Source organism: Dipodomys merriami, unplaced genomic scaffold (assembly GCF_024711535.1).
Source record: "Dipodomys merriami isolate MVZ:Mamm:240054 unplaced genomic scaffold, mDipMer1.0.p SCAF_368, whole genome shotgun sequence".
NCBI lineage: Eukaryota > Metazoa > Chordata > Mammalia > Rodentia > Heteromyidae > Dipodomys > Dipodomys merriami.
In genome coordinates this window covers 406898-432399 of record NW_027205248.1, presented here as the reverse complement: position 1 = coordinate 432399, position 25502 = coordinate 406898, and the positions used below count along the sequence as shown (strand labels likewise).

The 25502-nt window shown below is 43.4% G+C and overlaps 1 protein-coding gene across 11 annotated transcripts in view; it reads right to left on the bottom strand.

The window, feature by feature from the left end:
- Wnk1 (WNK lysine deficient protein kinase 1) overlaps positions 1–25502 on the bottom strand; it is an 88358-nt gene that overhangs the window by 46618 nt on the left and 16238 nt on the right. For all 11 annotated transcript variants that reach the window (XM_069988824.1, XM_069988826.1, XM_069988825.1 and 8 more), the window contains 3 exons: positions 14525–14697; positions 10430–10650; positions 7787–7944 (listed from right to left, as the gene is read on the bottom strand). In XM_069988824.1, coding sequence (XP_069844925.1) covers positions 7787–7944; positions 10430–10650; positions 14525–14697 — 552 coding nt within the window. The remainder of the gene's footprint in view (positions 1–7786; positions 7945–10429; positions 10651–14524; positions 14698–25502) is intronic.

Below are 25502 nucleotides of genomic sequence, written 5' to 3'. Positions count from 1 at the left end.
TAATAAAAAATTTAAAAAAGAAACCTACTCTTTTACTAGTCTAACAGCTGACATTAAAAATGAACACACTGCATACTATTGCCTGATTGATTGAATACTGAAAAATGAACAAAGTATTTCACTAGTCAGCTCATTTAAAACTAGGATTGCAAGGACCGTGGTAAGGCAGAAGAATCGAGAGTAAAGTGGGGCTGGGAATGTGGCTTACTGGTAAAGAGCTCACCTAGCATGCATGAAGCCCTGGGTTCAATTCTTTAGACCACATAATAGAAAAGGCCAGAAGTGGCCCTGTGGCTCAAGTGGTACAGTGCTAGCCTTGAGCAAAAGAAGCACAGGTACAGCAACTAGGCATTGAGTTCAGTCCCCAGAACTGGCAAAAAATAAAAACAGAAAGAGTAAGGCAGGATGTTTGAGGTAAGCCTGAACTGTACATAGCAAGATACTGTCTCAGAAAACAAAACAAGACAAAAAAGACAAAAAATTCACCTGGGGGCTGGAAAGGTGGCTCAGTGGTAGAGCACTTGCCTTACATGCATGAGGCCCTGGGTTCAATTCCTCAGCACCACATAAGCAAAAAGAAAAAAGCTGGAAGTGGCACTGTGACTCAAGTGGTAGAGCGCTAGCCTTGAGCTGAAGAGGTGAGGGACAGCGCCCAGGCCCAGAGTTCAGGCCCCAAGACCGGACCCAAAAAAAAAAAATTCACCCAGATCCTGATTATCAAAATGCCTAGAAAATTCCTTAAAGAAGAACATATAAATGTGCATAAACATACATACAATCTGGAGTGACCCACAGAAAAGTCACCTGAGACATAAAACAGAAAGCAAAAGGTAATTTTTTTACATACTCATCATAATCACAGGCTTCCAAATAATGACAACAAAATGATTTAATGGTAAAAATATCACCTTACTCCTCTTTTTTTTTTTTTTTTTTTGGGGGGGGGTCCGGTCGTGGGGCCTGAACTCTGGGCCTGGGCGCTGTCCCTCAGCTCTTCAGCTCAAGGCTAGCACTCTACCACTTGAGCCACAGCACCACTTCCGGCTTTTTTCTTTTTGCTTATGTGGTGCTGAGGAATGGAACCCAGGGCCTCATGCATGCAAGGCAAGCGCTCTACCACTGAGCCACCTTCCCAGCCCCACTCCTCTTTTCTTAAATGCTTATGGTAAAAATACTGTACAGAGGAGTTACAGTTACATGAGCAAAGTAATGAATACATTTCCTATCAAGCACTGCTACCTCCTCCTTTGTTTTTCCCCTAACCTTACTCCTCTTTACTTTGATATACCTGAACAAAGATGAAGGTCAATTTCAAGAGCACCACAATCCTCCAAGTTCCATCCCTTACCCTACTTCTAACCTAGCCACTTAAAGCAAATCATCACCCACTCTTCTGAATAAAGTGAAAATACAAAACCAGACAGATCAGCTGGCCGGCTCTAAGGCTCTAACTCGTGCTGAGGAAAACTAATCTTCACTAAGAAAGGCAGGGCAGGGGCTGGGAAGGTGGCTCAGTGGTAGAACGCTTGCCTTGCATGCATGAGGCCCTGGGTTCGATTCCTCAGCACCACATAAGCAAAAAGAAAAAAGCCGGAAGTGGCGCTGCGACTCAAGTGGTAGAGCGCTAGCCTTGAGCTGAAGAGGTGAGGGACAGCGCCCAGGCCCAGAGTTCAGGCCCCACGACCGGACCCAAAAAAAAAAAAAAAAGAAAGGCAGGGCACACAGCTCTGTCATTAACTCCTTCAGAGCCAGCGGCTCCTGGGCTCTTGGTGTACCTGGCTTTTCTTTTTTTTTTTTTTTCTTTTGCTAGTCATGGGGCTTGAACTCTGGGCCTGGGTGTCCCTGAGCTCTTCAGCTCAAGGCTAGCACTCTACTATTTGAGCCACAGCGCCACTTCTGGCTTTTTTTCTGCTTATGTGGTGCTGAGGAATCGAACCCAGGGCCTCATGCATGCAAGGCAAGCGCTCTACCACTGAGCCACCTTCCCAGCCCCTGTACCTGGCTTTTCTAATTCCAGGGTTTCTGGGGTGCCTACAGCATATCAAGACTTGGTATGTTTATCAAACAGGTTGCTTTTGTTGACCTACAAAATCCATGTGCATACATTTCATAGACTTTGATTTCTTTTTTTTTTTTTTTTTTTGTCGGTCGTGGGGCTTGAACTCTGGGCCTGGGCGCTGTCCCTCAGCTCTTCAGCTCAAGGCGAGCGCTCTACCACTTGAGCTACAGCGCCACTTCCGGTTTTCTGGTGGTTTATTGGAGATAGGAGTCTCACGGTCTCTCCTGCCCGGGCTGGCTTTGAACCGCGATCCTCAGATCTCAGCCTCCTGAGTAGCTAGGATTACAGGCGTGAGCCACCAGCGCCCGGCTGACTTTGATTTCTTTGCCAACTAATTGAAGTGAATCATAATACAGAATTCTCTGGTTTAATCTCCAAAGCTTCTGCTTCTTAAAGGCTTCAGTTTCAAATGTGTTAGGATAAGATTTAGATCAATTTCAAAGTATCTCTCTGTCTCTCCCTCCTTTCTTCCTCCCTCTCTGCTCTCTCTCCAGGGTCTCTGTGACACCCTGGCTGGCCACACACTCACTATCTACCCAAGTGCTGGAACAATGGGCTTATAACACATCCGTCCCCTAATCATCAAACCTTTCCTAACCACTTGGAATTGAGAAACAGCTACCGCCCCTCCACCCCAGCCAAAAAAAGGCGTTCTAAAGTTAACTACTTCAGTACTTTTACCAACACTCTCTACACATATTATCAAAAAAGCAAGTTCTAACACACCTTTTACATAGACCAGAAATTCTTACCTACCTCATGTACATCTCTTTGAGGGCAACAGCAGCAATGAGAATTTACAATGACAAATACTGAGCAAAAATCTTTCCTTGTGAAATCCATCAGGAAAGACCATAAATAGACTCCCAATTCAATAAAAAATAAGGGAAAATAAAAACTCCGTAGAGCAGCTCAGCCTACAGCATGAGCAGGCAGGGCCCCGGGCTGACCCAGCTCTTCCGCAAGCTCGCTCCTGTCAGGCAACAACTGTGGCTCTGTGTCGGCTCCGTGGACAACACTCCACCGGGAAGGGCAGAGACACTACCCAGTCTGGCTCCTTCTGCTTCCCCCGCCAGGCAAAGGCAAAGGCAGACTTCCCTTTCCTCAAAGCTCCACCTCCTGCTTCACTCACGACAGCACGTCCCGCCTCAGTGCTGCCTGGCGCATTACCTGAAACCCCTTTACTAAAACACCCCGAGCCCAAATCAGATTCAACTGTGGTTTTTGGTTCTGAAGTGGGGATCAAATCCAATAACGTGTGATTTCAGAACATGTAGCCAAAAGAACACCCGGCAGCCCTTATAATGCTCTGGTTAAGTTCTCACTTCACTCTATGATATACTAGTTAGTGTGAGCTGAACTAATCTCAAACTCATCTTAAAAGGGTGAAATTCAACTGCCTTCTACTCTCTCGTAGTGTGTGTTCATATTAAAGTGCAAAGAAAACGTCATTTTCCTTTACCTTCTAAGAAAAACCTTCACATGCATAAGCACATTTCAGTTTTCCAGGTAGATCCCATGGACCCAAATGCTTGTTAGGCAAGCATTCTACCTCGAGACACACATCTTTCTGTTTTATTATTTTTCCCCCCCGGTAGGATCTCCCTGGCACCTTGACCCTCCTCCATCTGCCTGAGTTTCTGGAATTACAGGCTTAGGCCATAAGGCTTCTCCTCCCCTTCTCCCTTGGTGTGATCCAGAACAGAACCTGTACTCATCTAGGATGTCTCTTCTCCCAGATCATTTAAGAACTTCCATGAGGGCTGGGAAGGTGGCTCAGTGGTAGAGTGCTTGCCTTGCATGCATAAGGCCCTGGGTTCCAGATGTGCATTTCAACTGGCAAAAGACTCTATTCTCCCTCTTCTCTGTCCAGGAAAGTAAGATTTTTACTGGCTTGCTAGCTCTCAAAATCACATTACAAGTAGAGAGTGAATAAGGGTGCTCACTGGACACCCACTATGTTGAAAATGAACTATACAACTTGTGGGTGGGGATGAGAGAGAAAAACTGGGAGAGAATGAGGAAAGAGTTTACCATGACCAAAAAGAAATGGACTCTTTACCTGACTTATATAAACTGTAACACTCTGTACATCCCTTTGTAATAACAATAAACAAAAACATAACCTTGTATTCTCAGCCCCCTCTCATTTGAGATGTGCCTCCTTGGTTCAACCCTCACTAGAACAGGACGCCACACCACGGGTGGCCCACCCAGCTGACGCTTAACTGTGAGTGCCAGTCATCTGACATCACATTACTTGTAAGTGATTATTTCCACATCTCCAAGACAGATGCAGGAATACATGTTTAGAAAGACTTTAAGAATTGAAAGGAGACAATTGTGGCCCGTGTCAAAGTCAGAATCCATCTATGTATTCAGCTGGTGATTACTAAATGGGTGGTGGGCATCTACTACTCAACACTGCATCAACCGTACAACCCACAATGCCACCAATAGGGGTACGGTTCTAATTACTGGTAGAGCCAAAATGAGAATCCAGATTTCCTGGTGACTCAATGTTGTTTCTAGCTCATGCTTCTGTGCTTCTTCATGTCCTTAACATGGAATGGAAAACCTCACTCCATGACTCCCTCCATCTCTACCCATCTCCCCAGAGTCAAAACTAGCTACCTCCTCAACGAATAAATACTTTGAATACCCTTATTTCCAAGACACCAGAACCTTTAGTGTGTCTGGAAAACTGGTCACCTGTTGAGTGAGTACTGGAACCTTTTTTCTACTGACAATACGCCTTCTATTGGCCTCCAGTCAAACTGGCAAAAGACTCTATTCTCCCTCTTTTTTTAGCCAGTTAAGTGGTAGGCTTCTTTTGGGTTTACCTCAAGTTATGCAACAGTCTACCATGGGGGGCAGCAATTACAAAGATTCTGTGAATCTTTTAATACTTAGCACAGGAATTATTTCCAAGACACCAGAATATTCTGTAAAGTTGGAATATAAAATGCAATATAAAAAAATACCTTTCTATGTTACTCTCTAAGTTTTTATTCTATTTTCTATTGCTTGATGAATCACTGACCAAAATTTGGGACTGATAAAATGAGCTGTCCTGAAGAATTCTAAAGAACGTCACAATTGTTCTATAGCATTTCTATTATTAGAAATGATGCCCAAACCGTCACCTTCAACCTTAAGTCACAGTAGGGTAGCCCATGCCTCTGCGACTGACTCCGACCCCAGAAACAACAGGGCAAGACAGTGTGTAAAGTTCCCTTAATTTTCAAATACTATCTACCAGGATTGTCTCACTTCTTTCTGTTAAACAAACAGTAATTATAATTTGTTATATAAGAACAAAAAGGAATTTTACCCTAAGGACTTAAATCCAGTTTTCCCCAGATAGAGGGTTCAATTTTTGTACTCCAAAGGTGAATCAAATCAGTAACAAAGTCAAATTACACAAACAAAGTAATTAAAATCCCCATTATTTCTAACTTGGTTGTTATGGGGCTGGATTTGGCCAGATTCTTACTGACACGAACCATTAGTTTACAGGAATCTGAACATACCATATGACCCCACTGGAAAACACCCTGCCTAATTGAGCCACCTCTATCAAAGGAAACGAGTGTGTCCGGGATCACCCACGGCTCATTGCTCTCAAGATACATGAGAGCTGATGCCTGCCCCAGCCTCGCTCACATAACAAGTGGATGCCATTTGCATTGCACTTAATAGCAGAAAAGGCTTGTGCTAGGTACACCACTATACCACGTGGACCTTCCCTCCACCAGTCACACAGGTTTCAAGGTCACTAGGCCGAGGAGACAAGTATAGGATGCAGCCATACAGTTTCTCCGTGTGAAATGAAGACCATACAGAATGTATGTTTTGAAACCTTTCTCTTTGGGGGTGTCTTCTACTTATGTTACCCACATTCCCTAACTGTTTACCTTCAAAATTTTCCTTGTAAAAAAAGAACAAGCCAGGCACCAGTGGCCTGTCACCCTATCTACTCAGGAGCCTGAGATCCAAGGATGGCAGTTCGTAGCTAGTCTCGGCAGGAAAGTCCTTGAGACTCTTATCTCTAATTAACCACCAGAAAATGGGAAGTGGTGCTGAGGATCAATTGGTAGAGCACTAGCCTTGGGCTGAAGAGCTCAAGGACGGCATGCAGGCCCAGAAAAAAAAGGAAGAACAAAAAATAAAAAACGTTAAAGTCTAGCTGGCGCTGGTGGCTCACGCCTGTCATCCTAGCTACTCAGGAGGCTGAGATCTTGGTTCAAAGCCAGCCCGGGCAGGAAAGTCCCTGAGACTCTTATCTCCAATAAACGACTAGAAAACTGGAAGTGGTACTATGTCTCAAGTGGTAGAGCACTCGCCTTGAGTTGAAGAGCACAGGGACAGCGCCCAAGCCCAGAGTTCAAGCCCCATAGCCGACCAAAGAAAAAACAAAAACAAAAAAAGTTAAAGTTTATGTTAGTGTTACGTTAAAAAAAAATCTGTTTTTTATCTCTATTCTCTCTCTTGCATGTCCTTAGGCAAATGTCACTCAAAAGAACAGAACAAAAGACAACATTATTTCACTACTAAATATATCCTCCTAACAATGGTAATTTCTACCAACAAGAATTAGCCAATAAGCCAAGCACAAGTGGCTGTAACCCCAGATATTCAGGAGTCTGGGACCTGAGGATATCTGTTGAAAGCCAGCCCCAGTAGGAAAGTCTGTGAGACTCTGATCTCTAATGAACCACTGAAAAAGCTGAAAGTGGAGCTGTGGCTCATGTGGTAGGACTTTGAGCAAAAAGGTCATGGACAGCACCCAGGCCCTACGGTCAAGCTCCAGTACTGGAACAAGGGGGTGGGAAGGGGATGAAGAGAATAGTAACTCACTTACAACCCACGATGCTAAGATTTAAATTAATACTTCATGTTATATTGAGATAAGCTCAAAAAGGTAGATATAGTATATTTTTGCTAGATCTAAAAGTCATACTTCAAGGACACGAATCTACATAGACACTTGTATATATAATTATACAAGTGTACAAACAAAGCATGGTCTTAAGGGGAAATGTAAGAAGGGGAAGCAAACAGAAAGGGGAAAATATAGAAATACACTGTTACTGGGCTGGGAAGGTGGCTCAGTGGTAGAGCGCTTGCCTTGCATGCCTGAGGCGCTGGGTTCCATTCCTCAGCACCACATAAGCAAAAAGAAAAAAGCTGGAAGTGGCGATGTGGCTCAAGTGGTAGAGCGCTAGCCTTGAGCTGAAGAGCTGAGGGGCAGCGCCCAGGCCCAGAGTTCAGGCCCCACGAATGGACACCCCCCCCCCAAAAAAAAAAAATACACTCTAACTGTATGTGAAACACAGCATAAAGAATCCCAGTGATCGAAAGGAATTGAGGTAAGGGAAGCAAGAACAGGCTTTGTGGCGGGGGTGAGCACAAGTGGGAAGGGGTTGGGCTCACAGGGAGAGTGAATGAAGACGCAGAGTCAAAGTAGGTAGCTTTTGTGTATGCACACAGAACAATGACCTAGAGGCTGAGACCAGAAGATCCACGTGACTCTTATATCCAATTAACCAGGAAAAACCAGAAGTAGAACAAACAGCCAAACAAGGGCTGAGATGGGCTCTAGAGGTAATGTGCCTGCCACGCCAGTTCCTCTTCACACTCCCATGACAGCTGCCCTCCCCTCCCCACACCTGACCCAGCATGCTCTCCATGACTGTCTTCCTTTGCAGTTCCAGGGAGACTTACACTGGTCACGCGGCGGTAGATCTGCGCTGCGTTCTGGCACTCCGAGTACGGGTATTCAGAGGTGGCCATCTCAAGCATGCACATCCCAAAAGCATAAACATCAACGGACTCGTCGTATTTCTCCTCATACATTTCAGGAGCCATGAACTCTGGAGTACCTTAAATTAAGAAAATTAAGTGTGAGCACAAGTTGCAGATGTTACTACGGGGGAGAAGCAAAGAGCTGACTTCAGTGTGACGAAATCAGAAAGGGTAAAAGCAAGAAGGAAAACAAAAAATGACCTTACTTCAGCCTGTCCCATTATGTATCTAATAGATCTATCTTTCACGCTAAGACCTTTGTAAGAAATTGAAAAAGGGTCAGATTATTTATTCACTCTTTAAAAGAAACTCCCATTTGTTATATAATATGTCAAAGCAGAGATTTGCCTGAGATAAATGAAAATCCCATCTCTGTATAAAGTGACGGATTAACGGGGTGCAGTGGAACATCCCAGCTCTTGGAAGGCTAAGGTAGAAAAATCCTGAGTTCAAGACCAGCCTGAAATATATAGTAAGACCCAGTCTCAAGAAATAAAACAAGCAGCTGGTTTAAGAAAATTAAACACTTGTCTGCCCTCTAGTGTATGGTAGTTGTAAGACAAATATAGTTAACTCTTGCTCATAATAGTCCATTTGATTCTCAGCTCTCAGCCTCTTGAATACCTAGGATTACAGGTTATGAGCCACGGGAGCCCAGCTCCTGTGTGTTTTAAAGATAATAATATAATCGCCTATAAGGCCACTCATTGGAGCCTCTTTATAAACTCACCATCCCTCACTGAAGATACAAGAACTTTAGTGAGGAAGATTTTGTAGACCACGAACATAAACACAAACACGGGAAAACACATACACATACACATACACACACACACACACAACTCAAAGACAACCTTACTTAGAAGGGTATATCATCCCACAAGCCTAGCATTTACAATACTTCCAAATGGTTAAGACTCTAAACCTCAAATTACTCTAAAAACAAGTTTAGTCGATTTGACAATGAAAATCAAAACTCTAAGATGCCACAGATAATCAAAGAAGTGTCTTCTGTAAATATGGAAAAATAAAATTCAACTTCAAATACCTTTTTTCACTGTTTTTGTTAGTGTTTTATTAGTATTTTAATACTCCTCGTATAATAAATTACACACATAATAAAATTTCCAAGGATAATACTGTTTCACAGATTTTTATATTTACTGGTGTTCTATGGCTTTTCTATTAATATACTTAGGATTCTAGCCCATTTAACAAATAATGGATCTGGGCCCAGTGGCTCACACTTGTAATCCTAGCTATTAAGGAGATTAATTAAGCCAGCCCTGGTGGAAAAAGTCCCTGTGAGACTTATCTCCAACTATTAAAAACCAGAAGTGGTGCTGTGACTCAAACTGGTAGAGTGTTAGCATTCAGGTCCTGAGTTCAGGCCCCACAACTGACAATAAATAATAATAACAACAATAAAACAGGGTTTGTTAGGTGCTGTTCTATCACTTCAGAGAGACAGGAGAGTGAAGATTTCAGGTTTTTAAATTGCAATAGCCACTAGAGGCGATGAAAACTTCTCAAAGCAGACATTCCTTTCTCTGGCCATGACTAGCATAATGAAGTCTGAGTGGTGCCCGCCTCCTTCTTCCCATCACAGATGCTCACTAACAACTAGGCTCTACATCAAGAGGGAAGGATGTCCAGAGACAATCTGGTTGTAGCCATCGGGGGCTGAGGACAAAGGGTATGCTTCAGGTGCTGAATGCTGCTAAGCCAGCCCTTCCCAGGTGTCCACTCCAAAATGTCCAGGGGAATAAAACTGAAAAGTATGCTTTAGATACATCACTTTGAAGGGTGTGAATAAGGACAAAAAAAGTTGTTAGAATTAGCTTTTCAGAATGAACTGTCATCTGTATATTCAAACAGTTTTAAACAGGCATTTTTGAAGATATATCTAGTGGGCATTTAAAAAAACTATATATAAATTCCATTTTCAAATGAAGAAAGTGATATGTAAAGAACCTTTTATCATGGGCTGGGAAGGTGGCTCAGTGGTAGAGCGCTTGCCTTGTATGAATGAGACCCTGGGTTCCATTCCTCAGCAGCATACAAGCAGAAAAAGCCGGAAGTGGCACCGTGGCTCAAGTGGTAGAGTGCTAGCCTTGAGCTGAAGAGTTCAGGGACAGCGGCCAGGCCCAGAGTTCAGGCCCCACGACCGACAAAAAAAAAAGAAGAAGCTCACATCATGTAAGCAGAATTCAGCACCTGGGGTCAAGCTATAAAGTTCTTCCTTTCTATTTTGTTTTGTTGGTCGTGGGGACTGACCTCTGGGCCTAGGCGCTGTGCCACAGCTCTTCAGCTCAAGGCTAGCACTACCTCTTGGGCCACAGCTCCACTTCCAACTTTTCCTGCTTATGTGGTGCTGAGGAATTGAACCCAGGGCCTCCTGCTTGCAAGGCAAGCGCTGTATTACCACTCAGCCACCTCCCAGCCCTCAAGCTATAAATTTCTGAACGTTAGTTTTACGTCCAAAATTCTGTCAGGATCAGGTTTCTGAATACAAGTAACATCAGAAGGCCAGCCAGGCTCCGGGACGCACTGGAAACCTACCTATCACGCTCTTGGCAAAAGAAGCCCGCTTCAGGGTCGCCAGGCCCAGGTCTCCGATCTTCACGGAGCCGGTAGGACCTGTGATAAAGATGTTGTCACACTTAAGGTCTCGGTGAATAATAGGTGGCGTGCGAGTGTGTAGAAACTGAAGTCCTTTTAGGATCTGCCGACACCAGCTTCTTAAGACTTTGATCTTCATCACTTTAAACCTCTTCAGGTACCTGCGAGAGGCAAAGAACACCAAAAGGCTATCACTGATAGGCACTGCTGCTTTGAAGAATTCCACTGAATTCTAGCGTACCAGAAAAGAGAATATGAAGTTGAGGGATACTTTTTGCTAAGGTTATAAAAGGGCTTATTCAAAGACAAAGTCATCTCCAAACTTTTTCCTCTGAACAGTTACGGTATTAGGTAACCAGCTTTTCCTTTAAAAACTAGGTGGTCAAGTTGGCAATGTCATTATTAGCAGGATCCAAACATTACAGAAAAATATTTAATTTGCAATTGGTAAGAAAGTCTGAGAACAAAGCACAAAAGGAATTCCTTAAAATTAGTTCTGAAGTGATTGTATTCCATTACTATGGGAGATCAGGAGTTTAAGGCTAGCGTGGGGTTTATACATTGCATTCAGGGCTAGCTTTGGGCTACATAGTGAGACCCTTTCAAAAGGGAAATGGGAAATGAGTCCGCTAAATCCAAAAGAAAACTCACAGTGAAATCCCACCTACTCAAGAGGCCAAGACTCAGAGGATTACAGTGCAAGGCTGCATGAGCAAAAATAAATAAATAAATAATCCCCATCTCAACAAAATAAGCTGGGCATGGTGTATGTAATAGACCTGCAATCCCAGCTCTGCTGATGGGAGGAATGGAAAAACCATGGTCTGAGAACAACCAGAGGCAAAAATGAAAGACTCTATCAAAAACAAAAATCAAAAACCACTAAAATCGGCTGGGCGTAGGTGTCCAACACCTGTAATTCTAACTACTCAGAAGGCTAAGATATGAGGTTCCTTGTTCAAAGGAATCCTAGGCAGGAAAGTACTGTGAGATTTTTATCTCCAATTAATTACCAAAAAGCTGGAAATGGTGACATGGCTCCAAGTGGTAGCTTGAGCACAAAAGCTCAGGGACAGCTCCCAAGTCCTGAGTTCAAGCCCCAGGACAGACACACACACACAAATCAAAATAGGACTGGAGGATGGGGTCAAGAGGTGGAGCACTTGCCTAGCAAGTGGAAGGCCCCGAGTTCAAACCCTAGTACCACACACACGCACATGCGCACATACACACGCACATGCGCACACACGCACAAGGAAATCACACTAAAACCCTATATACTGTATTACTATAATATGTACTAATAAAATACAAAAAATGGAGATTAAAAAGAAAAAAAGGGACAGAGCAAAGATAAAATTGATTAAAAACAGCATTGTGTGTGTGTGTGTGTGTGTGTGTGTGTGTGTGTTTAAAACTTTTTTGGGTACTGTTCCTGGGGCTTGAACTCAGAGCCAGGTTGAGTCCCTGAGCTGCTGTTTGCTCACTGCTAGCTCTCTACCACTTAAACCACAGCTCCATTTGCAGCTTCAAGTCTCACAGACTTTCCTGCCCAGGCTGGCTTCGGAACTGAGATCCCCAGATCGCAGCCTCCTCAGTAGCTAGGATTCCAGGCGTGAGCCAAAAGCACTCAGCTAATGATTTGTTGATATTCCTAAAAGTCCTTGAGCTCTTGGCCCGTTTGTGACGCAGTCCTCTTCCATCCTTTTGGCTTCAGTGACTTTTCTTTCTCCTTATACACACTTCCATGTATGCTCCCTGCCATCCTTATATTAGCACTATATGGGCTCACATTCTGACTTGTATCTTTAGCTGCTTTCATGGATATTATCTTTACTGGTGTCATTTACCAGTATAAATTTCTATTATACAGCCATCTGCATGTGCCAGCAAAGAAAGAAAGAGAACTAGGAGCACCAGTAGCATTCATTTAGAGAGGCAAGTGGGGCAGAAAGGACAGGCATTTGTTTTTCTTGGCATCTCTGCTCTCATCTTTGGTCTCAGGGAGAGAGGCCAAACTCCCTGTACTTGTCACTGCTTGGGCCACGGTTTTCCCTCTCGGGGGATAATTCAGGATTGGATACCGGCCGAGTTCCAATTCTTCTCTCTTTGGCTTCTCAGGCCTTCATCCTTGCCTGGACAGTAACACGTCCCCACTTCCTTCACACTGCCTGGTCTGCAATCCCGGGACTAGGAAGGGATCGGCTCCTGTTTCAGCTTTAGCTCTGTGAGTTACCTCCTCTTTTATCTTCATCCGAGATGATCCTTTATCGCTGACGCTTGGATAGGCATTGAAACAGTGTCAGGACACTCCACGTGCTAGTGAGCTGGTGGAGGTCAGTTATTCCACAGGGGCTCCACACCCTATGTTACCTAAAATACCCTCTAAACACAGTTTTTGTAAACTACCTTTCGTGTAAAAGGGAACTCAAGGTGCATAAAAGTCATGCTCCAGGCCTGTCTGCTTTTGCAGATAGGGTGCTGCTTTGTCTGGGCTGGCCTTCACTCCAGGCTCGGTACAGCTGGAATCACATACGTGCTCCTACACACGCAACTTGTTCTTTGAGACCACTCTCACTAACTTTTTGTCAGACTGGAATGGAACTGTGAACTTCCTATCTCTACCTGCTAGAGAGCTGGTTTTACAGACTTTTAAACAGCACACCATTGCTGAAAGATGCTTACAAGCAATGATATACACAAACCAGAGAAAAGAAACTTAAGATACAGATACAGAAGCCTGGGTATACTATATCTATTAAGTGTACATATACAGCTTTCCTTGATTCATTCAAGTATTACATCAAGTTTTAGTTATAGTGCTGGGCAGAACACAGGTGTGAGAATTACAGAAGCCTGAGTGTCCAGGAAGAAAGGTGTTGCCATAAGCGGGACTGGAGAAGTTAGATAGAAAAATCAGGGTTTGAAGGTGAGAAATAATCTTCAGGTTTTCAACATGCTAGTCAGGAGTGTGAAATGGCGCATGCACGCGTACGTGTACACACACACACACACACACACACACACACACACACACACACACACACACACACACACACACACACACACACACACACACACACACACACACACACACACACACACACACACGTTGCTATATCCAGGAGACAAAATACCTTGCCTAAATACCTAGGGTCAATCAGCTCAATCAGTAATAACCTGGAGAAATGGAGGATGGTATTGTAACACTCTTTAAAAGTTCAGTTCTTGGGCCTAGGAAGGTGGCTCAGTAGTAGAGCACTTGCTTTGCATGCATGAGGTCCTGGGTTCCATTCCTTAGCACCACATAAGCAGAAAAAGCCGGAAGTGGTGCTGTGGCTCAAGTGGTAGAGCGCTATCCTTGAGCTGAAGACCTGAGGGACAGTGCCCAGGCCCACGACCGACCAAAAAAAAAAGTTCAGTCCTTCCGTAATAACCAATGTATACCATGTAACTTACAGCTCCTCCCTGTAAAAATAGACACTCTAAAAAACTTGCAACTCCAACTCTTACCTAAAACTGTTGACAACAGATGACAGGGAATTTCTGCATGTTATCCAGTTCCCTGAAAGGGCGAAAGGTCTAACTATATCAGCTTTGATCTGATGCTATTCAGAACAGGGCTTAAAAGTATTCTCTAGTGATAATCATCACAGTACAATCTGCAGCCAATATAACAGTTACAGGTATAGCAGGTCACAGAAAGAGTAAGGGTTATCAATAAATTGCAATGTCACTTTACTTGCTTTAACCACTAGAGGGCTATCTTGCTATCTGATTTCTGGTCTCTTGGCCACCCAATCAGCATTACTTCCAATAACTAGGTTTATTCTACAATACCTTCTCATTTAGAGAGTTATCAATAAGTCATTATCATATCACTATGCACCGAGGACTTGCGTAGGGAAACACATGTCACAATGGCTAGAAAGAGGAGTCCCTCCTCCATGTGCTGGGCTAGAAAGGTGTAACTAGAGGGGCAGGAGTGAGGAATGTGCCCGGGTCTTGTAGCTTCCATATCAAGGATGGACTCACGTTTTAAGAGTCCCAGATGTCATGAGCTCCGTTACCAAAACAATGCACTTCTTCCCTTTCACTGTGGATTCCCAGGAATCATAGAACCGGACAATATTGGGATGCTGAAGACCCTTTAGCATTTCAGCCTCTTCTTTAAATCTCTGCCTTTCAGACTTAGTTAACTTTCGATCCTAAAATGAAAAATCAAAGATAGAATGTAATAAAAACAGAAGTCATACGATTACAATGCTGAGTATCAGCCAGATGTGGTGACACAGACCTTTAATCCCAGTACTCCAAGAGTTTGAGACCCTATCTCAAGAAATAAAGTGAACTTCAGTACACATCTTTATAATAACAAAAAATGGCAAAAAAAAACCAAGTGAAATAAATCAAATGTACTAAATTGTGATTAATACTATTAAAACAAAACAGAACACCAGAATTTACTGCTAATACTTTGTCGAAGGAAATCGTGCTTGAGATTTTATTAGTATCTTTAATATGGATCTAGACATTACTCTCATTTGGTAAGGTGCAGCTAATATACCATGTACCACCTTCCATCCTCTGTTACTTGTCACTTGGCAGAGACAGGAAATTTAACGTCGTGGAAAGGAGATGGGGTTTCTTTGGTTTGTTTTTTTCTTTTTTCTTTTCTTGTGGTAGTGCTGAGGCTGGAATTCAGGGCCTGGTGCTTGCTGGGCACACTTCTAGAGCCATACCCCATGGAGATGTTCCTCCCCCATGCTTCAGTTGTTCTGGTAAGATGTCTAACTTTTGCCTCTGCTGGACTCAAACAATGACCCGCCTATTTATGGCCTCCCTGTAGATGGTTTAACAGACTTGTACCACCACACCACGCTCATTGATAAGCTCTTGCTTTTTGCCCGTGCTGGTCCTTGACTGTAAACTTCCTGATCTCTGTCTCACAAGTAGCTGAGATTACAGATATGAGCCACTACATCTGGCCCAGAGTTCTCTTTGTAAATATATAATATCACCAAAAAGGACTGTCGTGAAAATCAAGTTATCCAACTGGTAAGCTTTCGTCACATGTTGCAGATGTTTGGTAATTCACAGGAATTAAGTAACTTCTAATCTGAAGGCAGAGAACAAATTATTAGTAGCCATCAAAACTGCTAGCAAACATGAGACTGAACTTGCCAGATACCTTATGTTTTATAGAGTAATATCATTTAAGTTATTTTGTTGTAGCAGCCTAAATGGACATAGTGTTGGACAGCGGGATGTGAGGTTACCATTGCCTTACACATTCAGAAGCAACGTCACATCAGACACTCATTTTTTAGTCAATATTTTTATTTTATATGGTGCGCATATAAAATCATATTCTACTGCTTCATGTTTAGAATCAGTGTTTGAGCCCCTTTTCGCTGCTCTGCTCTCCAAGATCTCCTTTACCTCTTGAGCTCCCCATTTCAGCCTCCCAAACACTGGGACTATAATAGTTCATCAACGCCTAACCTGTGTATTTTAAACCAAAATTTCTAAGTATTTTTCCTCAACTCAAGAGAACTCAAACTATTCTCTCTGCATACTGCCTCCTCCTATGTCTCATTACCGCCTTTGTGGGATTTATGTGTGGGAATCTGTGTGTCCAGCCCCTCACTAGATACTTACTGCTGTTTGCCTTCTAATTTTCTGGTTTTTTTCTCTCTGCAGTTTTCTGCACAATGTTCTCAGATCTAACATCCTGTTCACTGATACGTTTGTTATCTCTAATCTGCTCGTTGACCTCCAGAAATGAGGGGGATGACCATAAAGCAGAGACTTCCAGCTAACCATGTGAGTCCTCCCATGCATACATTTAGACAGACATGAAGAAAATAAAACAGAGTCAAAAAGACAGGTGTGGTGGTGTGTATCTGTACACCCCAGCACTCAGGCAGCTGAGGAAGCAGAGGCAGGAGGACGAATACTTTGAGACCAGCCTAGGACACATAGTAAGACTTGGTGGTTCACACCTATAATCCTAGCTACTCAGGAGGCTGAGATCTGAGGACTGAGGTTCAAAGCCAGCCCTAGCAGAAAAGTCACCATAAAACTAGCACTCAAAAACCAGAAGTGGAGCTGTGGCTCAAAGTGCTCAGGGACAGTGCCCAAGCCCTGAGTTCAAGCCCCACGACCAATAAAAACAAAAACCAGGGCTGGGACTGTGACTTAGTGGTAAAGTGACTGCCTAGCATGCATGAAGCCCTGCGTTTGATTCCTCAGTACCACATACAAAGGAAAACACAGATGTGGCGCTGTGGCTCAAGTGACAGAGTGCTATCCTTGAGCAAAAGCTCAGGGACAGTGCCCAGGCCTTGAGTTCAAGCCCCAGGACTGGCAAAAACAATAACAACAAAGCTAAACCAGACATGGTGATGCCTGCCTGTACTCAGCATTTAAGATCAGCATCTGTGTTCTCAGATCTAAACTCTTATTCAAAGATCCTCTTGAGCAGGTAGGGTTCAGCAGCAGGAAATGGGGCTTCACGATGTTATCCTGCCTGACCTCAAACTCAAGTAGAAACTAGAGCTGATGCAGCAATTCATCCATTCCTTTCCTCCCACACTGAGCGGTTTTCACAGGCTAGCCACGCACTGACTGTCACGTGACCTCTGATAACACACCCAGTTCAGACTGGGGTGGGAATGAGACAATCGCTCCCCTCAGTACCATCCAAGTAACAGCACTCGGCACATTACTGATGTCATTTTTTTTCTTGAGAAAACAATGCCAACATTTGATGCAATTGGTACATTTTCAAGCCCTTGTTTTCAGCAAATTATTCCATTAAAAACACTCTCAAACAGACAACCTCTCTCTGCACCTTCATCTTCCAGTGTTTTTAAAGAATCAATCCCATTCTTTGCTGTGACTGATTGGCCCCAGAGGAACATTATCCAGATCAATTTTGCAACTGAGACAGTGACACTAGTTTTCATTAAACTTGAAATTTTGCAAGCTAGAAACTGTATCCCAAAAAGATCATTCCTCAAGTCTTAATTTCTGTAGTATTTTATTTTTAGCAATATTCAAAGTTTTTTGGCTAAATTAAGACTCTCATATGATAGGTCTACATATCAAAATAAGGGTGAAGTGTCTGCAATTCTCTGATTAAAGTATTTTAAGGTCACTATTGGAGCCCTCCCTCCTTATCACTTTCTGCAGTGCACTGACACAGCAAAGACCTGGACAGACATTCAACCCACCTTCCTATTTTGTTAGCTGACCTTCCTTGCCTGGTCTCCAGGCAGAAAATACAGCCGGTTCCCAATATTCTAAGGATTTTAGTTATTATTTACAAAACTTTCCTTTTTTTCTCTTATGGCCTACACGGTATGTATAACACCAACTACAAGACAGGAATATTAGCTACAGGTAATGCTTTCTTCTTTTCTGTGGTGGGTCCCACACTAGCCAGGCAAGGGCTCTACCCACTGCAGTGATGTACAGGAAACCGCCAGCACGGGCGGGCGGGCGCACACGCACGCATGCACGCATGCACGCATGCACGCACACACACGCACGCACGCGCACACGCACACACGCGCACACACACACACACACACACACACACACACACACACACACACACACACACACACACACACACACACACACACACACACACACACACACACACACACACACACACACGGTTAGGTTTCATGGGCCTGAAAAATTATTCATTTAAGAAACAAGAGAGTAGGGGCTGGGAAGGTGGCTCAGTGGTTGAGCACTTGCCTCGCATGCCTGAGGCCCTGGGTTCGATTCTCAGCACCACATAAGCAAAAAGAAAAAAGCCGGAAGTGGCTCTGTGGCTCAAGTGGTAGAGTGCTAGCCTTGAGCTGAAGAGCTGAGGGACAGCGCCCAGGCCCAGAGTTCAGGCCCCACAACCGGACCCAAAAAAAAAAAAAAAAGAAAAGAAACAAGAGAGTAAAGGCGGGAAGGCCCTAGATACAATACTACCAACTCATGTTATTATTAAATCCTGAACTGGTATTTTTTTTTTAGGGTCGTCTCCTTAACCTTATCAGTTTAATCTTTTTTACCCAGTTGTGGGGCTTGAACTCAAGGCCTGGGCACTGTCCCTGAGCTTTTCTGCTCAAGGCTAGAGCTCTACCATTTTGAGTCACAGCTCTACTTTCGGTTTTCAAGTGATTAATTGGCCATAAAGAGTCCCAAGGCCGTTCCCAACCAGGCTGGCTTTTAACTGCGGTCCTCAGATCTCAGCCTCCTGAGCAGCTAGAATGACAGGTGTGAGCCACCGGTGTCCCGCTCAGTTCAATCTTAATGTTCCCTTCCATACTCACTTGGGAATTACAAAAAGAAAATGCCCAATTCTGACAGTAGGTACAGCCTGCCATAGAAGTTTTTTGGGGGTGGGGAGGAAGTGGTGAACAACCTCACTATACAGCCCAGGGTATATAATGTGTCTAACTAAAGTCGTCAAGTGAAATCACACACTATCCTCCTTTGGTGTCTAGCTTAGTCTCTTTAGTATAGTATCTTCAAGGTTCATGTGTGTCACAGCATGTGATGAAACTGCATTTCTTTTTATGCTTAAATAATACTCCACTGTGCACAAATATTTTTGTTTTCTGTTCGTGCTGGCCTCAGTTTATTCCCACCTTTGTGGTCACTGTGAATGATCGCTGCCTTCAGTTCTTGGGGCATATGTAGAAGTGAAATTGCTGTGCTCTGACAATTCCAGGTTCAGCTTTTTGAGGAACCAACATTCCCAATCTTCCATGTCAGCTGCACTGTTTTACTATGCCAACAGTGCAGAAAGGTTGCTAAATTAGTATTTAAAATTGACAAAGCACATCTTTACCAACACTTTTCTTATGATTATGAAATACAAACCAATTTTCAACTGAAATAAAAACAAGCTCACTAGCAACCCAGGAGGCTAAGATCTGAGGATGGAGGTTTGAAGCCAGTCCAGGCAAGAAAGTCTGTGAGACTCTTAGCTCTGATTTACCACGAAAGCCAGGAGTTCAGCTGTGGTTGAAGTGGCAGAGCACCAATCTTAATCAAGAAGAGTTAAGGGACAGTACCCAAGCCCTAGTTCAAACCCCAGTAGCAGCACCAGAAAATTAAAGATTAAAACTTACTAAAATCAAATTAGTATCTCTGGTAGCCTATGTTGCGGCTGTCCTCCTGTATAACAAATAATGCAGCCCTGGAAGAGTGTCTTTTCAATTACAAATCAGAATCTCAGAGCCCTTTTCTCTGGTAGGCAGGTCTTCCGCCACTTGAGCCACACCTCCACACCTAATTTTTAGCCCCAGTTATTTTGGAGGTAAAGTCTTGCTTTTTATCCTTGGGAACCTAAATTTTTATTCTTCTATTTTCAGTTGCCACCATAACTGGGATGACAGGCTCAGGAGAACCTTTCCCGTTGCGATGGGTTTGTAGACCTTCCTCCCCTGCTAGATCTGAGCCTCCTGTGTGGCTGGGATGACAGACACACCCGGGACACACCCACCCACTGGTGCATGCGGGATCTTGTGGCTGTGACTACAATCCTTCCCATCTGCATTCCTAAATTGCTGGAATTCTAGATATGAGCCATGAACATCCAGTTCATTTTTTTTTAATAGTACTTGGGTTGGAACTTGGGACCTCATACTTTTAGAAAGCACGTAAGCCATCCATTTCTGGCTTTTTGGAGGTAAGAGTCTCACTAGCTTTCCTGCCAGAGCTGGCTTTGAACCATGATCCTCAGATCTCAGCATCCTAAGTAGCTAGGATTTCAGGTTGAGCCACAGGCACCAGGCTTATATCAGCATTCTCAAAGTGCTGAAATACTGTGCAAAAATTTCCAGATGGGCCTCACCATTCATTTCTTTTTCTCTGAGTTACAAGAAGTATCTTATTACATGCTCTGATTTTAAGCAGATACACAAAGTAAGATTGTTAACATTTCTAAATTTCTATTCCAAGAATAATACTTTAAAAATACCATATGCTGAGCTGAACGACAGTAGCTTATACTACTAAGGAAGCTGAGATCTGATAGAGCTTCAAAGCCAGCCCAGGCAGGAAAGTCTGTGAGACTCCTATCTCTAATTAACCACCAAAAAGCTTATGGTTCAAGTGGTAGAGTGCTAGCCTTGAGTGGAAAAAGACACAGCGTGCAGGCCCCGAGTTCAGGCCCCATACTGGCATAAACAACCACAAACAACAACAAAAACTATATACTATGGTACCTATAAGATTTAAAACAACCTACAAGTCCTAGCAAAAGTTTTTTTTGTTTCTTTTCTTGGTGTGTGCCTGCTGGTCCTAGGACCCTAACTCAAGAGCCGGACGCTGTCCCTGAGGTTTTCTGCTCAAAACTCATGCACTCTGCCATTTGAGCCACAGCTCCACTCCCAGCTTTTTTTCTTTCATTTTTTGTTGGTCATGGGGCTTGAACTCTGGGCCTGAGCGCTGTCCCTCAGCTCTTCAGCTCAAGGCCAGCTTTTTTTCTTTTGTCTAGTTAATTGGAGACAGAGTTTCAAGGACTTTCCTGCCTGGGCTGGCTTCGAGCTGAAGCCAACCTTGGCAGAAAAGTCCACAAGGAGACTCCCAAGAATCAGAAAGAAATCGTGCTGGAGAATGGCTCCAAGTAGTAAAGGGCCAATTGAGCAAGCGCTCAGTTCAAACTCAGTACTACAAAAAAATAAAATAAAATAAACCAGGTCATCTTGGGTTTAAAAGAAAATATAAAACATGAGAATTGCCAGTAGAATTTAAACATAGTATATTTCCCTTATCTTTTCACTACAGCTGCAGTTCACTTCCCTAGAAGACCTGGCTAAACCTAGCTCTACCAATCAACTGAAGATGTCAGCCAAATCTTTTCATTTCTTCAGACTTTTACACTTCATTTCTATCCTAAAAATAAGAGAAAGGGAAAGCAGGAAGACAGGAAAGAAAAGTAAAAGAATAAACGCTGATGGAGCGCCAGTGGCTCCCACGAGTCATCCCAGCTACTCAGGAGGCTGAGATCTGAGGATCACAGTTCAAAGCCAGCCTGGGCAGGAAAGCTCACGAGAATCTTATCTCCAATAAACCACCAGAAAACTGGAAGTGGTGCTATGACTCAAGCAGTAGAGCCCTAGCCTTGAGCTGAAGAGCTCAGGGACAGTGCCCAGGCCCAGAGTTCAAGCCCCATGACTGGGGGGGGGGGGGGTGGTGGAATGCCGAACACACACTTAGGTTATAAATAAAACATAACAGTAAGGTAGGAGGAGATAGTTGATTTCTGTCCTTTTTAAACAGCAACTAGAAGTTTCTCATAAGGCCCATATCTCACAGAACATGAATGAACAAGTTGCTGTATGTTCCTTTAAGCATCTTTCTTCCTATTGATCTCAATATTAGATAAGTCATTAATAATCCATTATTTGGCTGAAGTATTTATCCTGTACTAGAGGAAAAAGGCTGCCCTACCTCTACTCAAGAGAACACTCTCTAAGCCAGTCATGATAGTTCCAGTTTCCAATATTTAATGTAGACATGGTCCTGTATCTATCACAACATGAGCAGAAAGTAGCTTCGTTCTGAAAGAAGTGTCTTCTGTTGCTGAGAGCAGTCTGGGACGCATGCAATGCCTAGACAAAGAGCTAGGAGAGGCATCTGTCTGAGAAGTATGCAGAGAATGGCAGCGAGGTCTTCACGGCCTAACTGAAGAATCTACCTGCAACTGCCTAGCTCCTGATGAAAGATTACGAAGCTGAAATCCTCAACACCCTCTGTTCTTTCTAAAGGTACTTCATCAAAGCAGAGATAGCACAAAAATAATTTTTTTTTGGGGGGGGGGAACCTCCGGTCGTGGGGCCTGAACTCTGGGCCTGGGCGCTGTCCCTCAGCTCTTCAGCTCAAGGCTAGCGCTCTACCACTTGAGCCACAGCGCCACTTCCGGCTTTTTTCTTTTTGCTTATGTGGTGCTGAGGAATCGAGGAATACCTCCTGCATGCAAGGCAAGCGCTCTACCACTGAGCCACCTTCCCAGCCCACAAAAATACTTGTATTACAGAACTTTCCATTCAATTTTAACAAAGAACATTTATCATTAAGAAGCAGAAAATGGCTTCTTGGTCCTTGTGCTATCTAAGCCTCATGTATGTGTTTTTAAGTCCTCAATTAAGAACCTGTTCCTAGTGTATGTATATAAAGTGGGAAAGGGAGATAGTGCTTAACACCAAAAAACTGATGAGACTAGAGAATTAGACTATTTTGTAACAGCCGAGGATTTACCCAAATGGTGTCCCCATAGAACATGTTCTGGCATGGTAAAAGATTTGCTAAAAATAGAACCAAATGCATTTAGAAAATGTTGGTAAAACTAAGTCAAACATGTCAGGCGCTGATGACTCACACCTGTAATCCTAGCTACTCAGGAGGCTAAGATCTGAGGATCGCGATTTAAAGTCAGCCAGCAGGAAAGTCCATGAGAATCTTATCTCTAATAAACTACCAAAAAAGCCAGAAGTGGAGCTGTGGCTCAAGTGACAGAGCACTAGCCTTGAGCACAAAAACAAAAGTTCAGGAACAGTACCCAGACCCTGAATTCAAGTTTCAGGCCAGTAACAAATACACTCACTCTCTCTCTCTCTCTCTCTCTCTCTCAAAAAACTAAGTCAAACAGGTTTCTTAGTCAATGTGTACTCTGAACTCCCCTTCACCAGGGAAATGCAAGTCTTTTGCAACAGAAAGTGACAGGAAATATGTCCCATCCCACAAAAAAAAAAAAAAAAACACGCCTGCTGCTCGTGTAGAGATGAAAGGTGCATGTTTGATCAGGTGGGGCACTCTACCGTGACCACTGAGGCAAGCCTGGATGCCGAGCAGCTAACAGACTCATCACAACATCCAAAGGAGCCGATGGTCCCGCTAGGGCACCCACAGAGCACACAAGAACATTCCTCTATGAACCCTCACCTCACGGCCTCTACAGGACAATGAACGGGAAAGGAAGAGACAACGCATCAACCTCACCTCACGGCCTCTACTGGACAATGAACGGGAAAGGAAGAGACAACGCAGGAAGTATGATTTGGGATAGTACTTCATGACTAATTAGAGGAGAGTACTTTTTGTACCATACTATACTGCTGTACTGGTTAAAAGTTCTATTTTCACTTTAACTACAAAAACACTTTTGCTTTTGTTCTTTAATGTTATCTATATATAGTGCACTGTTTCATTTCTCAATGAAGAGCTAGATTGGAAAGCCACCACTTTTGTGCTTAAGATTACAGGGATTTTTTTCCCCCTCCAGATTTGATTCATCATAAATCTCAAACAGTTTGGGTCCCATCAATAAAAATCTAGCCCTTCTCAAAGCTAAGGCCCACACACAAACATTATGCTGCCAACTCCCAATTTACTTGTGTTCTTTTGTTTATACGTGTATGTGTGGGGCTTAAATTTCAGGCCTAGGTACTTTGAGACTTTGTACTCAAGGCTGGTGCTCTACCATTTGGGCCACAGCTCCACTTCCAGCTTTTTGCTGGTGAATTAAGAGTCTCACAGACTTTCTTGCTCCAGGCTGGCTTCTCAGCACGGTCCTCAGATCTCAGCCTCCTGAATAGCTAGGATGGATTACAGGTCTGAACTACCAACACCGGCCTCTATCTCTGGGATTGTCTCCCTACTCTTTTCTTTACTCATTTCACCCACAAACAGCAACTGTTTCTTATTATGGCTCAATTAAGGGAAGCACATGGTCCTCAAATCTTCAGTATTCATCTAACAAAAATTCCCAGAAAAATCTTATAAAGTCTGAACAACTACTATTTTCAGTGGTACCACAACAGATATACAGTACTGATGGTGCTGGCTTCCATTTTTAAACATTTAAATATTTAAAGATACCAGTATCTGGGTTCTGTAGTATTGCCCAACGGCTCAGATCACAGTGAGGCCCCAATCAAGTCCCATCCACTGTCTCTCCTGAACATTAGTTTTTTGGTGTGCAACAAACACTAAATCAGAGCAGACAACCAAAAACGTAGATTGCTTAAACGAAGCCTTTACTATTAAAGACTAACTAATAAAACAAAAAGGAAACCTGGAGAAAGTAGAAGTGTACAAAAAGGAACGGAAAAACTCAAAAAGGGCAGAGGAAAAACAAAAAGTCTTTTATATGGAAAACAGACTACTTAAAAAGTTCTCTTGGAGCTGGGAATGTGGCTCAGTGGTAGAATGTGCATGAAGCCCTAGGTTCAATTCCTCAGTTCTACATAAACAGAAAAGGCAGGAAGTGTTGTGGCTCAAATGATACAGCACTAGCCTTGAGCAAGAAAAGCTCAGGGGCAGTGCCCAGGCCCTGAGTTCAAGCCCCAGCACTGGGGTCGGGTCGGGGAGGAGTTCTCTCTTGGAAGTTAAAAAAAAATTTACAATGACAAAAATAAAGTTCAATCACCTGGGAAAGCCAAAATTTCCAAGAGGAAATCTCATAGAAATATAGAAAACAAAATCAATAAACAGGAGAAAAGATTAGAACTTCAGATTTAAAAAGCAGACAAGTAGCCTAGAAGAACTACCATCCATGTAATAGGAGTTAAGAAAAATCCTCAGAACTGGTGGGCAGTGAGTTTCCACACACTAAGAGCCACCGTGAATCGGTACACAGTGGTAGAGGCTGAAGTCCCAGAGTCAATTCCTGGTACAACAAACCAAAAGCCACAAGATGCTCACAATCATACGAAAAGTAAAAATATTTTTTATTTATGTATTATTTTGCCAGTCCACGGCCTTGAACTCAGGGCCCAGGGTTGTCCCTGAGCTCTTCTGCTCAAGTCTAGGCCTCTACTCCTTGAGCTACAGCGCCACTTCCAGCTTTTTGTGGTTAACTGGAGGCTTTGCTGCCCCAGCTGGCTTGAAACTTCCATCTTCAGATCCCAGTCTCCTGAGTAGCTGGAATTACAGGCATGAGCCACCAGCGCCTGACCTAAAATTAAATATTTTTAGCTTAAAACACACATAC